This window comes from Myxine glutinosa, chromosome 14, assembly GCF_964187855.1.
Source record: "Myxine glutinosa chromosome 14, kmMyxGlut1.1, whole genome shotgun sequence".
In the NCBI taxonomy this organism is placed as follows: Eukaryota; Metazoa; Chordata; class Myxini; order Myxiniformes; family Myxinidae; genus Myxine; species Myxine glutinosa.
In genome coordinates this window covers 37,611,865-37,626,864 of record NC_136274.1, presented here as the reverse complement: position 1 = coordinate 37,626,864, position 15,000 = coordinate 37,611,865, and the positions used below count along the sequence as shown (strand labels likewise).

At 47.5% G+C, this 15,000-nt stretch overlaps 1 protein-coding gene across 1 annotated transcript in view; it reads right to left on the bottom strand.

The window, feature by feature from the left end:
• LOC137439633 (protein furry homolog-like) overlaps positions 1–15,000 on the bottom strand; it is a 162,862-nt gene that overhangs the window by 44,472 nt on the left and 103,390 nt on the right. The window contains exons 29-39 of the mRNA XM_078768349.1: positions 14,909–15,000; positions 14,576–14,730; positions 12,590–12,689; positions 12,313–12,484; positions 11,802–12,136; positions 11,529–11,669; positions 11,007–11,175; positions 10,775–10,874; positions 10,493–10,611; positions 10,235–10,385; positions 10,044–10,147 (exon numbers count right to left, since the gene is read on the bottom strand). Coding sequence (XP_078624475.1) covers positions 10,044–10,147; positions 10,235–10,385; positions 10,493–10,611; positions 10,775–10,874; positions 11,007–11,175; positions 11,529–11,669; positions 11,802–12,136; positions 12,313–12,484; positions 12,590–12,689; positions 14,576–14,730; positions 14,909–15,000 — 1,638 coding nt within the window. The remainder of the gene's footprint in view (positions 1–10,043; positions 10,148–10,234; positions 10,386–10,492; positions 10,612–10,774; positions 10,875–11,006; positions 11,176–11,528; positions 11,670–11,801; positions 12,137–12,312; positions 12,485–12,589; positions 12,690–14,575; positions 14,731–14,908) is intronic.

The window sequence follows — 15,000 nt, the reverse complement described above, 5'->3', positions numbered from 1 at the left end:
TCTTGTTGTACATTTTGATGGCAAGCTGATGCCAGACAATGATGGTACAATGGCTGATCGTTTGCCTGTTGTTGTATCTGGAAAAGACGTAGAAAAGCTTCTTGGCATTCCAAAACTTCAATCTGGTACTGGAATCCTGATGGGAGAAGCAGTCATTAAGTTCATCAATGAATGGGATGGTGTGTCTGAATGGCTTGCTGGATTATGTTTTGACACAACAAGCACAAATACAGGACTCCATATGGGTGCAATCACAATCATTCAAAATGCCTTAAACAAGGCAAGGCCTACTGTTTTTGGCTTGTCGGCATCACATATTTGAAATCATTGCTTCAGCTGTATTTGACACATTCTTTGTTGCATCTGGACCACAAATTGGCATTTTCGGTCGCTTTAAGAAGCATTGGACTTCCATTGACACAAGCAAGTTTGCATCACTTGCCACAAGCCTTGATGGCAGTGAGAAGGTTTGGTTTGAAAACAATCGCGACTCTGCAATAACTTTTCTTCGCAGTCAACTAATGGACAAACAGCCAAGAGATGACTATTTGGAATTCATTAGACTGGCTCTCATCACACTTGGAGATAATGTGGAAGGACATGTAAAGTTCAGCCCACCTGGAGCATACCATCGTGCACGCTGGATGGCTAAAGGCATATACTGCCTCAAGATATCCTGTTTTCGCGGCCAGTGTCAGCTATCTGCACATGAATTCCAGTCACTAAGACGTATTTGTCTCTTCACAGTCACCTTGTATGTAAAAGCATGGTTCACTGCAAATGATACTTGCAATGCACCTTCCAATGACTTACACCTTCTTCAGGCTATGGAAGACTACTCTGAAGTCGATCAAAAAGTTGCCAAGACGGCTCTGTCAAAATTGAGGAGTCATCTATGGTATTTGAGTGAAGATTTGGTTGGCTTAGTTCTCTTCTCTGACAAAATTTCAGTGGAGGTGAAAAAGGATGTGGTAATCTCCTTAGAAAAGCCTGAGATGGAAGAAGATGTGAGAAGAGTTCATGTTCCTGCCAGTCACGTATTCAAAGGGAGGCAGCTGGCTGAGTTTGTGACAAGAAGGTCTCTCAATCTCTTCTGTGCTCTGAAGTTGTCAAAGGAGTTCCTTAAAAGCGATCCTGAAACATGGAGCTCGAATCAAGACTATATTCTTGCCCAAGAAAAAGTTTCTGCACTACGTGTGGTCAATGATTGTGCTGAACGTGCCGTAAAGCTGGCTACAGATTTCAACCTTGCCCTCACTCATGACGAAGAACAGCGTCAGCTCATCTTCCAAGTGGTAGAACAACACAGGAAATTGATCAGAAAGCCACTGAAGAAACATTTCTTTGAGGACAACACAACCGAATGATATCTACTTAATATGATAAAGACAGTGGTTTCTATCATGTGAAAACATTTGACAAATGACATAATTTTCTTAATTGAAAAATATGTTTTTGAGTAATTAAATGATTTAAAAAGTAAAGCATTGAAAGCTATATTAAATCACTAGCTTTCCGAAAAATTGGTTCTTTTTTCATTTCTACATATGACTTGAGCTGTCAATTAATGTATACTGATCCACCTGAAAGTTGTCACATTTGTTCATAATGTCCAACCTCACAAAATTAGAGGGTATGCGTTTTTGAAATAAAAATAAATTTTCACACCATATAATTTCTGAACGGCCTAATATATTGTTACAGACACGACTTTGATGTTAAGGTGGGCCGAGCGGAATGGCCGTCGTGTCCGCACAAATTACCCGATTGTACTCGAACGTCGACGAAGCCGCGCTACGCTGGCTCAATAGGAAAGAGAAGACACCCGGCTGGGTTATAATCACACAATACGACACCAGGGGTTCAGTTCTCAAGACCTCCGGAGGAGGTTATATTAAGGCGGAAAAGGTTAGATTACAGGGACAAGAGGTACATCATAGGAAGACAGGCACTTAGACACAACCTTATATTATTCCCGACAGACCACAGAGAAACAGGACAAAAACTGACTCACACGGGGATTGATGGCTAGGAAAGCGGGTATTCGATGGCCAGCACAAGGTGCACCTTGTGCTCAGGGACAGGATGGCGCGGCCCAAAAGATGCAGGAGGTCTCTCAGCGCTCGAGGTGGCGTCTTGTCGTCTCAAGCTGGGGGCGCATCTGACGTCACGTCCGGCAAGCGGCTGCGTATATCCGGCGGGGAGTGACACGCCCTCGGCTCGTTAGCTCCGCCCAGATGGAATCGGTCCGCCCTTCTTATTGGGTGCGGGGGGGGGGTTTACCAGGCTCCGCCCTTGACGAGGAGCTGACAGCCAGCCCCTTCGTGGTAACCCCGTGGGGCGCATGGATAATGGCGGCTAACCGAGCCGGAGGGAGGACGCACACTCCCCGCGCGCGCCGTTGTTGTAGTTGTAGTTGTTGTTGTTGTTGTTGTAGCTGTAGTTGTTGTTGTTGTTGCTGTAGTTGTTGTTGTTGTTGTTGTAGCTGTAGTTGTTGTTGTTGTTGTTGTAGCTGTAGTTGTTGTTGTTGTTGTTGTTTGGGGAAGAAGATGGGAGGAGGTATGGGAAGGTCCTAAACTCACTACTGGTGCCATATAATCACATTCTGGTGCAACGAAGAGTCATAATTAATGGAAACGAGGCCTTAACTGACATAGATTAAGAATAACTAGGAAGATGTCCGAAAGTTGTCTACGTGTGGTGCTGTGGACCTGGGCACGACATTTAATGGGGGAATAAGGGGAAGGTCGGCTCTACTGATTGTTATTTACATGCAATGGGACTAGGGAATGGGGGATTGGGGAAAGTTGGGGAGTATTGGAGAAAATAGGGGAATATTTACAAGCGGATATGGAGGCCAAATTCCATATTCGCAACATTGCACCCTTCTCTACCCTCGGGGCGTCCCGACCCGATAAATTTTTACCTACTTTAGTGTGGCACGCAATGTAGTTCCCTCTACTATTAACTCTACCCTGAGTGCGACAGTTTTACAGATATTCACAAATGAGTAAATATGTCCCCCTGCGACGTTGCACCCTTCTCCTCACAGAAACACACCCACAGGATAACCGAATCCGGAAAGAATTCTCAAACTAAACATACAGCCGGTAGGGAGCATTATTTACAAGACTATGCTGCTATTTACACTACGATCCAGGACCTGTTTTTTTTGGAGGAACACATGCAGATGTTATGCATAGAGAGAGCGCGCTTGCCAGCATCGATACACCAACCCACGAGTGCTCTGTGGCCGACGGCCTTTAATAACGTGCAGAGCACCCTTCCCGAGCATCAAAAGCACCACCCCACCACCAATCGGTGCAGTCACCATTGTTCATTGGAATAAAAATAAATTCGACAACCCCTAACCCTGCAGGTGTCTCTTGCTCTTCTTGTGGTGCACTTGGTGGTAACTAAAAGTGGTTCACCTGTATGGCATAGGTGCCACGTTGACCCATAGGTCCATCCCCGGGTGGTGCTTGGCCGCAAACGAACTGCGGTCCATTGTGGGTGGCCACAAACATTGCGGTCCATATGGTGTATCGATCCCGGCAGCAAACAGCGAAAGTGCAGGCCCACAACTGCGCAGCCAGCACCTCTCTCTCCTCTCTCTCTACCCCAAAGCCAGATCCTCGGAGGTGGGAGACAAAAGAAGCAGACAAGTGAGTAAGGTGGTAAGGGCGCAAAAGTGCACGCAATACAAGATGATGCACACTGGGGGCACATGGGAACCAGGTGAGACAGGTACGTTCCTATCGTACGCCCCCCCCCACCAGGTAACCTACATGGCCCCTCCCTTACCCCTTACTGTATCCACAAAACACAACACTACCCATAAACATCTACTTTACAAATCGACAAACATCCCTACTGTCTTCCCCGTTCCTCCCATAAACCAAATTCGTCTTCTCTCCCTCCTAACCAATCAAATTTGCCATTTTCAACTCTCATCAAAATTTGCCATTTTCAACTCAACATCAAAATTTGCCATTACCAATTCATCATCAGTCCCTCCTAGGGAGGGAGAGATGGAATCACCCCAATGTCTCATCCACGTCGTGATGCGTCTCACAAATCCACAGCAATTTCATTTCCTGCACAAAACAAAGAAAACACAGGTGTGGAGTCATCATCATCACCACAGGCAAGTGGCTGCGTATGGTGCGACAGGTTCATCAATCCTAACTATCTCCTAAATGACTTTAACAACTTTACACTACCCGGGGTCTTTCTCCGGCCAAACCATTGGCCCTCTTACGCTATGGGTTCTAAAAACCAATTCCCATTGGCCAAACTGTGGTGCTCTTCAATTTGGGGTCTCACTCCCCCGATTCATCTCCCGGTGCCCTCGTACAATTTCTGGGCTGCGACGTGTACCTCTCCCAGTGGGTCTACCCACCTGCACACCTCCACCACTGCAGTTGCCTCCGAGCTTACCTGCTCCTTACCCTAACCTAACTACCTGGGGAAGGCCCTCTGGCACTCTCCCCACTCGGTGCCCTCTCTGGCACTGGGCTACCCGGGTCCATCCTCCGGATCCTCGGGCCCCATCCACAACTCTACTGGCTCCCAGAGCCCACCTGCGGCCTCACCTGGCCGACATCCTCACAGTGGTGGAGTGCTCAACCAACTACACACACTAACAGGCTACACGCCCAGCCATTTCCACAACACTAATGCACCCATTCACAACACCATTCTGCAACCGCACCACAAATGCCAATATCCAACCACAATTTACCTGCACCCTCTACCTAACACTTACACTACCCGCCCCGGGTGCTCGTGAAAGGGGTCCACTCTTCCCCCATCCACACCTTCGCACCATGCACACCACTCCGTACCACTCACTCCAACTCTCTCCACACACCTGTACCTGCACACCTGTGCTCTCACACCTGGTGCCACCTGCACCCTTCTCTCCCCAAGCGCATTCGCGCTGATCCACACACTCACTACTCATACACTGCTCCACACACCTGTCCAGTTGCACACCTGTGCAATCACACCTGTTCAATTCTCACACACACGGCATCATCTCAGCTAACTACTCCCTTCTGAAACTTGCGCTTCCCAGTCGTCCCTTTAAACTATTGCGCTCCCTCGTCATTATCATCCATACTAATCTACCTGCGTCCCCACTACAGGTATCAGTCACTAACTAATCTTAACGTTACCTAATGTCATCTTCTAGATCCCTACACACAATATCCTAACCCACCCGGGCTAGTTTTCACTGCCATACACCCCATAAACTATTGCTCCTTTGCCCCACCATGGGAAGGATGGTGGATTTGCCATCCCACCACATCGGGGGTCTCTCACTACCAATTTTGCACATCTAATTTCAACAAATTAAAAATTTGCCAATCACTGCCCATCATCTGCCAATCACTACTGCCAATCCCTTGCCAATCATCAAATTTTGTTTTTCTCTAATTTTGGGTCCAAAACACTAACCTCATCACCCAGTCGACTCACTAATACCTCTCGGTGCGCCACTCCCTGTCCAAAGCCCGGCTTCGTGAAGCCAAGCAATGGATGCTGGTTGTTTTGTGCCAGCGGCTGGATGCATCCCGCATTCGGTGCAGGGAAGGAGGTTTACCCGGGCCGAGATCCCACGCACCATCTCGGCACGGAGCCATCCCATGGCTCGATCTCGGCCTGCCGGAATGCCTCACCAAAAAGTGGTCGCCATGACGACCCTTTCTATCGGGCTGCCCGCTCCGCCTAGTGGAGCACGGACGCGGCCGTTCAAAGCGAGGCCCAGCACGCACCGAGGGCCCGACTCGGCTATAAGTCGTTCTAAACTCTACCCCGTCTAACGTCGATGCTTCACCTGCATGCTTACATCCCGCAGCCCGTTCCTTGCTCACACATCCAGCTGTGCCCATGCTCCTCGTACCCTTCCTTACACACCCAGGTACACCCATTCCATTCACAGCCTTGGTCACACACCTGACCACCGAACACTTTGGCACACATTCGTTGCTCGCACACCTCACCAATACACCGCTTCGCGCCCCCTCCTCGGTCACCTCCTCTGTGACAATCACAGGTGTGCTCTCATTCGCACACCCAACCACGTGCCTCACCACCAACTCCAGCGTGCATTCCCACTCACGCTCTACCATTCCAGGTGTGCATCCTTCCATCCCAGGTGTACATCCTCGCTCACCTGTCACAACTAACTCACGCTCCATGTCACTCTCACTACTTTCACCTCCATTCCTGATAGCGCACTCACCCTTACTCTTGACAGCGCACTCTTTCCCCATGCACCTGTCCGTCACACACCTTTCTCGCGCACACTCTCCCGTCACACCCTCTGTAACACTCACCACAGGTGTGCATTCTTCCTTGCCTTTGACAGCGCACTCTTTCCCCATGCACCTGTCCGTCACACACCTTCCTCGCGCACACTCTCCCGTCACACCCTCTGTAACACTCACCACACCGCGCTCCCATGTGCTCCCTCGCACACACGCTACGACCGACTCACTCTCGCCAGCACACTCACTCCTTGGTACACACTTTTTCCTCACACACCCCAGAGTCGGACTTTCTTGCACACCTCCATTTTCGCACACCAGACCTGTCGCACACTTCACCCACGGCCTCTCACGAACACCCGGGTCCATCTCGACCCCCAAGCTCCTTAAATCCCCTGGCGCATCATACGCACGACCATATTGGTCACCACTTACACCGGGTCCTCTTCCTCTTCGCTTCTCCTCCATCACCTGCGAATCCCTCATCCGGTTAATGAGCACATCATCACGATCCAAACACAGACTTTGGACCAATTCTTTTATCTCCTCTTTTATCTCTTTGTTATCCCCTCTCCGTCGCTTCTTAATTTCGCTCACCCCCTCTTCCACTTCTTTCCGTGTCGCTTTCAACCCTCCTAATACCGCAGTGTTCCTTTGAACCTGCTCCACTAACTCCGTCTGTCCCACCGTCAGCTGCTCCACCTCCTGCGTCAGGTCCTCTATGCCCCCTTGTAACTTTACAGTCCCCTTTCTCACCTCCTTCTCCATGTGCTCCTTACAGTGCCTCACCTCCTCGCGCACTCCTCCGACCTCCTCACTCACACCTCTTCTAATCTCCTCTCCCTCTACCCCATTTTTCACTCCCTCTATCTGATTCTCCTGGGCAGCCATTCTATTTTCTACCCCCATTAACCCATTTTTCACCTCCTTTATCCCGTTGTCTAACCCCTCTCCGGTACCCCTCGCTTCGTCCCTCATTACCCCCAGTTGGCCCTCCAATCGCTCACTCCGAGCCCTCATTCGGTTCGTTATTTCTTCAATTTGGTTTCCCAATCGCTCACCCTGAGCATCCATCCGATTCCCCATTCTGTTTGCCATTTCTTCATTATTCTGGGCCATAAGGGCCTTCATTTGTATCCAAAACGAGTTCAAATCCATCGGGGGCGCTGCCACGGTCGCTGGCGCGGTGATCAGCGAGGCGCCATTTTGCGCGCCCGCTTCTTCGTGCGTGACGGCGCTATTTTGCGAACCTGCCGCCCTCACTGCTTCGCTCTCCTCCTGTCCCTCATTTTGGTCCTGGATCGACCCTACCTCACTCTCCTTTACCGGACCCCAGCTGTCTTGATCCGCCATAGCGCGACTTGCAAAATTCGAGTTTCGTAAAACAAATCCAATTTTTTTTTTTTTCGTTATAATTTCGTCGAGCGCAGTACGCGCTCCGAATCGATTTTCCCTCCCAAAATTTGGGCCTAACTAATTTAGTCCCGGGTCCGAATCCAACTCCTCGACACCAATTGTTACAGACACGACTTTGATGTTAAGGTGGGCCGAGCGGAATGGCCGTCGTGTCCGCACAAATTACCCGATTGTACTCGAACGTCGACGAAGCCGCGCTACGCTGGCTCAATAGGAAAGAGAAGACACCCGGCTGGGTTATAATCACACAATACGACACCAGGGGTTCAGTTCTCAAGACCTCCGGAGGAGGTTATATTAAGGCGGAAAAGGTTAGATTACAGGGACAAGAGGTACATCATAGGAAGACAGGCACTTAGACACAACCTTATATTATTCCCGACAGACCACAGAGAAACAGGACAAAAACTGACTCACACGGGGATTGATGGCTAGGAAAGCGGGTATTCGATGGCCAGCACAAGGTGCACCTTGTGCTCAGGGACAGGATGGCGCGGCCCAAAAGATGCAGGAGGTCTCTCAGCGCTCGAGGTGGCGTCTTGTCGTCTCAAGCTGGGGGCGCATCTGACGTCACGTCCGGCAAGCGGCTGCGTATATCCGGCGGGGAGTGACACGCCCTCGGCTCGTTAGCTCCGCCCAGATGGAATCGGTCCGCCCTTCTTATTGGGTGCGGGGGGGGGGTTTACCAGGCTCCGCCCTTGACGAGGAGCTGACAGCCAGCCCCTTCGTGGTAACCCCGTGGGGCGCATGGATAATGGCGGCTAACCGAGCCGGAGGGAGGACGCACACTCCCCGCGCGCGCCGTTGTTGTAGTTGTAGTTGTTGTTGTTGTTGTTGTAGCTGTAGTTGTTGTTGTTGTTGCTGTAGTTGTTGTTGTTGTTGTTGTAGCTGTAGTTGTTGTTGTTGTTGTTGTAGCTGTAGTTGTTGTTGTTGTTGTTGTTTGGGGAAGAAGATGGGAGGAGGTATGGGAAGGTCCTAAACTCACTACTGGTGCCATATAATCACATTCTGGTGCAACGAAGAGTCATAATTAATGGAAACGAGGCCTTAACTGACATAGATTAAGAATAACTAGGAAGATGTCCGAAAGTTGTCTACGTGTGGTGCTGTGGACCTGGGCACGACATTTAATGGGGGAATAAGGGGAAGGTCGGCTCTACTGATTGTTATTTACATGCAATGGGACTAGGGAATGGGGGATTGGGGAAAGTTGGGGAGTATTGGAGAAAATAGGGGAATATTTACAAGCGGATATGGAGGCCAAATTCCATATTCGCAACAATATATATATATATATATTCTCATAGAAGAGCCCAAAACTGCCTATGGATAATACCTCCACAGAGTAGTACCTCAGATAACCACAAGACACAGAGACAAATAAGGTCACTCATCCAGACAAAGAAAATCTCTACAAAGGTAAGGCCTTGGAGTGAGGGAGGGTGTGGGGGAGGTTCAAGGTGGTACTGTATTTTAAAGCTCTTTTGACACAAGTTTCTACCTTAAAGGGCCACAGACACAGAAAATCATGTTTGGTTTAATTAATAGATATTGCTTCACTTAACACTTAATCGTCCTTTTTTTTGAATAAATATCACTCGATTGGCCCCCGCCACCCAAAAAACGGCGATTTGATTGCTCATGTGACTGGCTACGTCATCGAGGGAATTTTTGTTGCTGCTGGTAGTTTAAAAAAATGATTTTGACTATCAGAAGATTCTTGGTCAGGCAGTTATCATTGCGTGCTGAGAAACCTTTCCCTCGATTACATCACACAGGTGACATCATGAATGAACATCACGATTTTAGGGGCGGGACTCCACTACCAGCTAAAAACTACCAGCAGCAACAAAAATTCCATCGATGACGTAGCCAGTCACATGAGCAATCAAATTGCCGTTTTTTGGGTGGCGGGGGCCAATCGAGTGATATTTATTCAAAACAAAGGACGATTAAGTGTTAAGTGAAGCAATATCTATTAATTAAACCAAACATGATTTTCTGTGTCTGTGGCCCTTTAAGACATCATCAGCATGACAATATTAAGTTATAAAATACAAGGCTTTTGGCTTGGCCTAAATAATTTCTGACACTGTTCATGAGGAGTGAAAGAGTGAAAGCGCTTCGTCACTAAGACATAACTTTGACATAAAATCAACATAAATACAAAACTCAACATAAAACATAAAACTTTGAGCAAACATAAAATCAACATAAAATACAAATCTTGAGCAGATGCCTCCTGTGCATAACACATCAGCGACGTCATATCGACTTGACCAATAAACAACGTGTGTCATATCAATTTGACCAATAAACAAAGTGTGTCAAACAGAGGATAAGTGGACAAACCCAGGATAATGGCATGGAGCAGCAGCGGTAGCGATGAAGCCCAATCTACACCAACACCATGATCGACCACCAAATCCGTCATGAGGATGACCGCCACATTGCTCCTGTGTGGTGCACAAAGATTACAAACTTTGGCCTGCGAAATGACAAAGCTGAGGATTGGGTGAGCAAGGTGAGTTGCAGAGTCGTACCGGTGTAACGGGGTGCCCGATGAAAGAACCTCAGGCAGGTAGTCGATGAGTGGAGCCCAGCACCCACCGGACACGGGCATCGGTAGGGGTTCTGGGCGGTGTGACTCCAGTAACCTCATTCTCCAACACACGTACGGTGGGACCGGGTCACCTGCGGAGAAGTTTCCAAACTCGGTTTAAATATTTCAGGGAAAGATGGAATAAAGAGAAGTATGTGAGAAAGGAAGAATAAGGAACAGGGTCGGCAAAGTGTGGGACCTTTCTCCTCGTCGTACGATCCACCGGAGCTATTGCTGTAGCGCGATTCTAGCCGAGGGTGTTTGGGGCGAATGGAACTCGAATTGAAGCCAAAATAAAGGTCAGCCATTAGGTAGGTCCTGTGGAACAGGGCAGAGAATGATCTAATAGGGGAAGCCGCCTTCATAGACATTTGTATGTAATAATAATAAATAAATCAGAAAGTGCATTGCATTTAGCTTAAGTTCAGGACCATCACTCATATTTACACCACAATAAGAAATCCAACTGGCACACACCTACCCATCCTCAAAGCTCGATTCTTTGTGCATTTTCCCACGGCGAACCTCACGCATACCATCCCCTCCATCTGGCACAATGGTGTTGGTGCTGGACGTTGTGCCTGGGGCACAAAGGAAAACAAATAAAAAAGCATGCTTTTTGATGAAGGTTTGGAGCAAAGCTTACTAACATGCCTTGCTCCCTTGGTAACAATTCTGAAAGCTAATTTGCAACAGGCTCAATCGAGCAGTACCAGAAGCGATGGAAGGCGTTTTATGCATGCCAGCAATGCGGTAGTATGGTGGGTTGTCCGTATGCACCAGCACAGAGTTTACAGATTCTGTAAGTTGCAGTTCAGCAAGGAAGGTTTCAAGCAGCTGGACCGGCTTGTCCCTCGCCAAGTAGATCACAACCTTCTTGAGCTGCAACGTTACAACAAAACCTTCCCCTTCTAAACAAAACAAGCATCACTTTTGCTCCATGCATATCTAGCTTTACATTTAATAAGAAAAGTCAATATAGGACAGCAAATATATGTTGACCAATTGCATTTTCATTTTTAAAGAATTGCTCCAAAATTTAAAGTGATAAAAAAATGCAAAATTCCAAAACACGAAAATACAGAGGTGCAGAAAATGCACTGTAGGCCACTGGTTGAGTACTTCAGATGTATTTTGGTGTGCGCAGGTTTGAGAGGAGGGGAGATTTAAAAACTACGGAGCTGTAACTACCTGTGCAAGGAATATTATGTACATGTACCGGTACATCTCCTTACATAAGGCAAAAGGAGAGGGTCACTGCGTACACCGCACAGAGCGATCAGGAATTGGAGAATCACATGCTGGTTGTGGCACCAACTGTTTGCCAACGTCGTCCAAACGGCCTCCATCTCACCACCGACCATGTCATCGCCATACTGCACGTCATGCCACACATATCATTATGTTTTGAAATCCTATCATAATCACACAACGTGGGACGTAGTAGATGGCACACTGCATGAGAACATGTATAGGTAAACAAAACAATCAACGAGTCCATCCAGCACCTTAGCCGTAATGTACATAAGGTTGTTGAGTAGGAAGGTGCTTGCATGGACAGATCCCCAGCCGGATCCCTGAAGCCAGCGACCTCCTTGCGTTTCATCGTGCCACGATCCAGATGCCGTGCGAATATAGCCCAGGCCAGTGTCGCAGACCTCAGGTGGCCGTACACCACAGTCGCTACCACTCTCTGGTGTACCAGGTCCAGTCGGGTAGCTTGCCGGGGGTGCTGGTGGTGGCCGCCCATCCACCAACTCGACATTATAAAGCCACGGGACAAGAAATGCCAGCATTGCCTGGCGGCCAGATGGATGTGCTGTGGGGAAGCGTTGGCTGACCTCTGTATAAAGGAAACATAATAAATATAAAGGAAAAGTGTGAAAGGTTACAAACCATACAAAAAAACGAGAAAAAACAAACATGTTTAAGCATGAACTAAAATATCATCTTCATGACGATGCAGTTAAGCACACACGTTACAAGATATCAGTGTGAATCTTAGCATAACCAACTCACCGGAGAAAACGGACAACGTGAGCTCAGGGTAAGCATGTGCAAGCTCTTCAGACAACTGCAGTCCTGAGGCAGCGTAAAGGTGAGCAAGTGGTGTGTGCAAGTTCAGCGGCTGGCTTTCACCCCTCCGGCCTTCCATCTTCTGAGCATAGTGGAAGAGTTTTGCTTCGCATAGCTATGGAACGATGGAGCAAGAACGGTGGGTATTGAGGAATGAATAACTGAGCAGAGGAGCACAACAGTGAGGAAATGAAATTATCTTGCGAAGATTGAAAACTACCTGCAACAGCTGCATTGCAGTCTCATAGATATCTCGCCGTGTGTCCGAGATCATGAAGAGGATGAGACAGAGCAGAGTTACTGGATCCACCACATAGTCCCTACATAGAAAAGATAGTGAGGTTGGAGTAATGACATACCAGATAACGTAACCTCAAATTCCCAAACATACAAGGAAAGAAAGACATCATCAAAATAATTTTGCTACATAGTGACATTCAAGACCACCATATAATCTGTACTTGTACATGGTGCAGACATGTGGACATTGACTAAGTCTTGTAAAACTAGGGAGTTCATAGAACACACTACCGCGCATTGTCTTGAGAAACAAGGATATGGGTGGGGTCCATGAGCATCAAATTTGATTGGTCGATATGATGGAAAATGCTGGAACATTTTCTCCAAGTATTACTAAATGACAGGTTTTTGAAAGCACTAAAAAGGTGATTTGTGTTCTACAGTGTTCAAGTATATAATTCAATTGAAATAAAATAAAGATTTTAAAGATTGTAGAAGAATTTTTTTTCCAGAATTTCACCGCAGTTGAGCAGTGTCTTATACACCACCTTACTAAACGAGAACTTCCAGGGAAGCAGAATTCAAGTGAACTGACTGGACAACTTTAAAGTAGGTCAGGTCTCACATGCCAAGTTTGATGAAAATTTGTCAATATATGTGGACGCTAGATTGTTAACGTCATTTCAGAGCTGAAAAAATATGCCGGCCTATGGCGGCCATTTTGTGACAGATCGGGTTGACATGCGATAGCAACCTACCCTGTGTGGTAAGGGTTAAACATTCTAAGTTTGATCAAAATCTGTAAATATTTGTGGACGCTAGAGTGTTAACGTCGTTTTCATGACAAAAACAAAATGGCGGCCTACGTCCGCCATTTTTCAATGGATCGGGCTGAAATGTAATACCAACCTGGTCCTTGGGGTAAGGATGCTGCCTGTCAAGTTTGATCAGAATCGGTTGATATTTGTGGATGCTGGAGTGTTGACGTCGAAAAGGTAACGGACGACAGACGACAGACGACAGACGACAGACGACGACGACAGACGACGGACGCCGGAGGGTTCAGTATGTGATGAACTCAACTGGACGGTAGTCCAGTTGAGTTAAAAAGTTACATTTGTTTATTCGTGCCTGTTGTTTGTGTCCTTTATGACGTCCTTAAAAACAGTAAGTTTCCTGTTTGGAACAATTTTCAATTTTGTTTGACTGCCAGACAAGACAGGCAAACAGACAAAAATTGTATATTACTCCTCTCAGCACATGTGCCATTGGGACAAATTGAGAGCCAACGTACCGTTAAAGTACAGGTTTGTTTTTCGGTTCATGTTCCGATTTGTGTTCAATATATAACGTCCCTGGTGTTGGGCTAGCGGCTAGGGTGCCAGCTTAGGATCCTAGGATCCTGGGTTCGAATCCCGGTCGATCGCTGAATTAACGCCAGGGGGGTTGACTCAGCCTGTCATCCTTCCGAGGTCAGCTAATTGAGTACCAGTTCACTGGTAATTCCCTGCTTGTCGTAAAAGGCGACAAAAAGGGTTGGCGGCAGGAAGGGCATCCGGCCGTAAAACATTGCTTCAAAAAGGGGACCGAAAAACAACAACAACCACGGTCCCCGAAAAAGGCCAACCCCCGCTTGCGGGGAAAAAATGGCCTCTAAAGGTGGTTATATAACGTTCAATTGAAATTTATTCCTCAATCATAAACCGACATTTGTAGACAGACAGACATGCACACTTTGCCATGTGTTATGACGATTAAGAGATCATGGAGGGAACTTCATAATATTCTGGTCAAGGCCGATTGATGATGATGATGATGATGATGATGATGATGCTTATGGTGACATAGCGCCAAAATCTATGAGAAACAAAAAGCCAATATTTAAATCACGCCAGGACACTGCGGTGTGGCCTTTCAATGAAATTGCAAATAGTGCTGAAGTTGTAGTTTGTAGTTACAAGCTCACCTTGAGGTGAAAGCCGCTGTAAATGCATGAAAACAGCCGGCAGAGACACGCTGCGAGCCCGTGTAGCAGCGGTCCACCACCCAGTTGAGGAGGTTTCCTTGGTCTGGGTTCAGCTCTAAGAGCAGGCCGACAGTTTCGCTACCAAGTTGATGCACCTGGGTTTACAACAAATAGAAGACCGGGCCCAAACTAATCGCTGTTGCCCAACTGGAGCCAAAGATTAGTGACATTCCTATTTTAACCACTTTGCAACTCCAACACAGCCATTGGTCATTTGACAGCATTTTAACCACGTTCCCACATGTTGACACCATTTGATACAAGCAAACTCACCCTCGCATCATGACAAGCCAGAATGTTGTCGAGCCATTTGTACAAGTATCCATCTGATGACAGCCCGACGTTGTCGAACACAGGGCCACAGC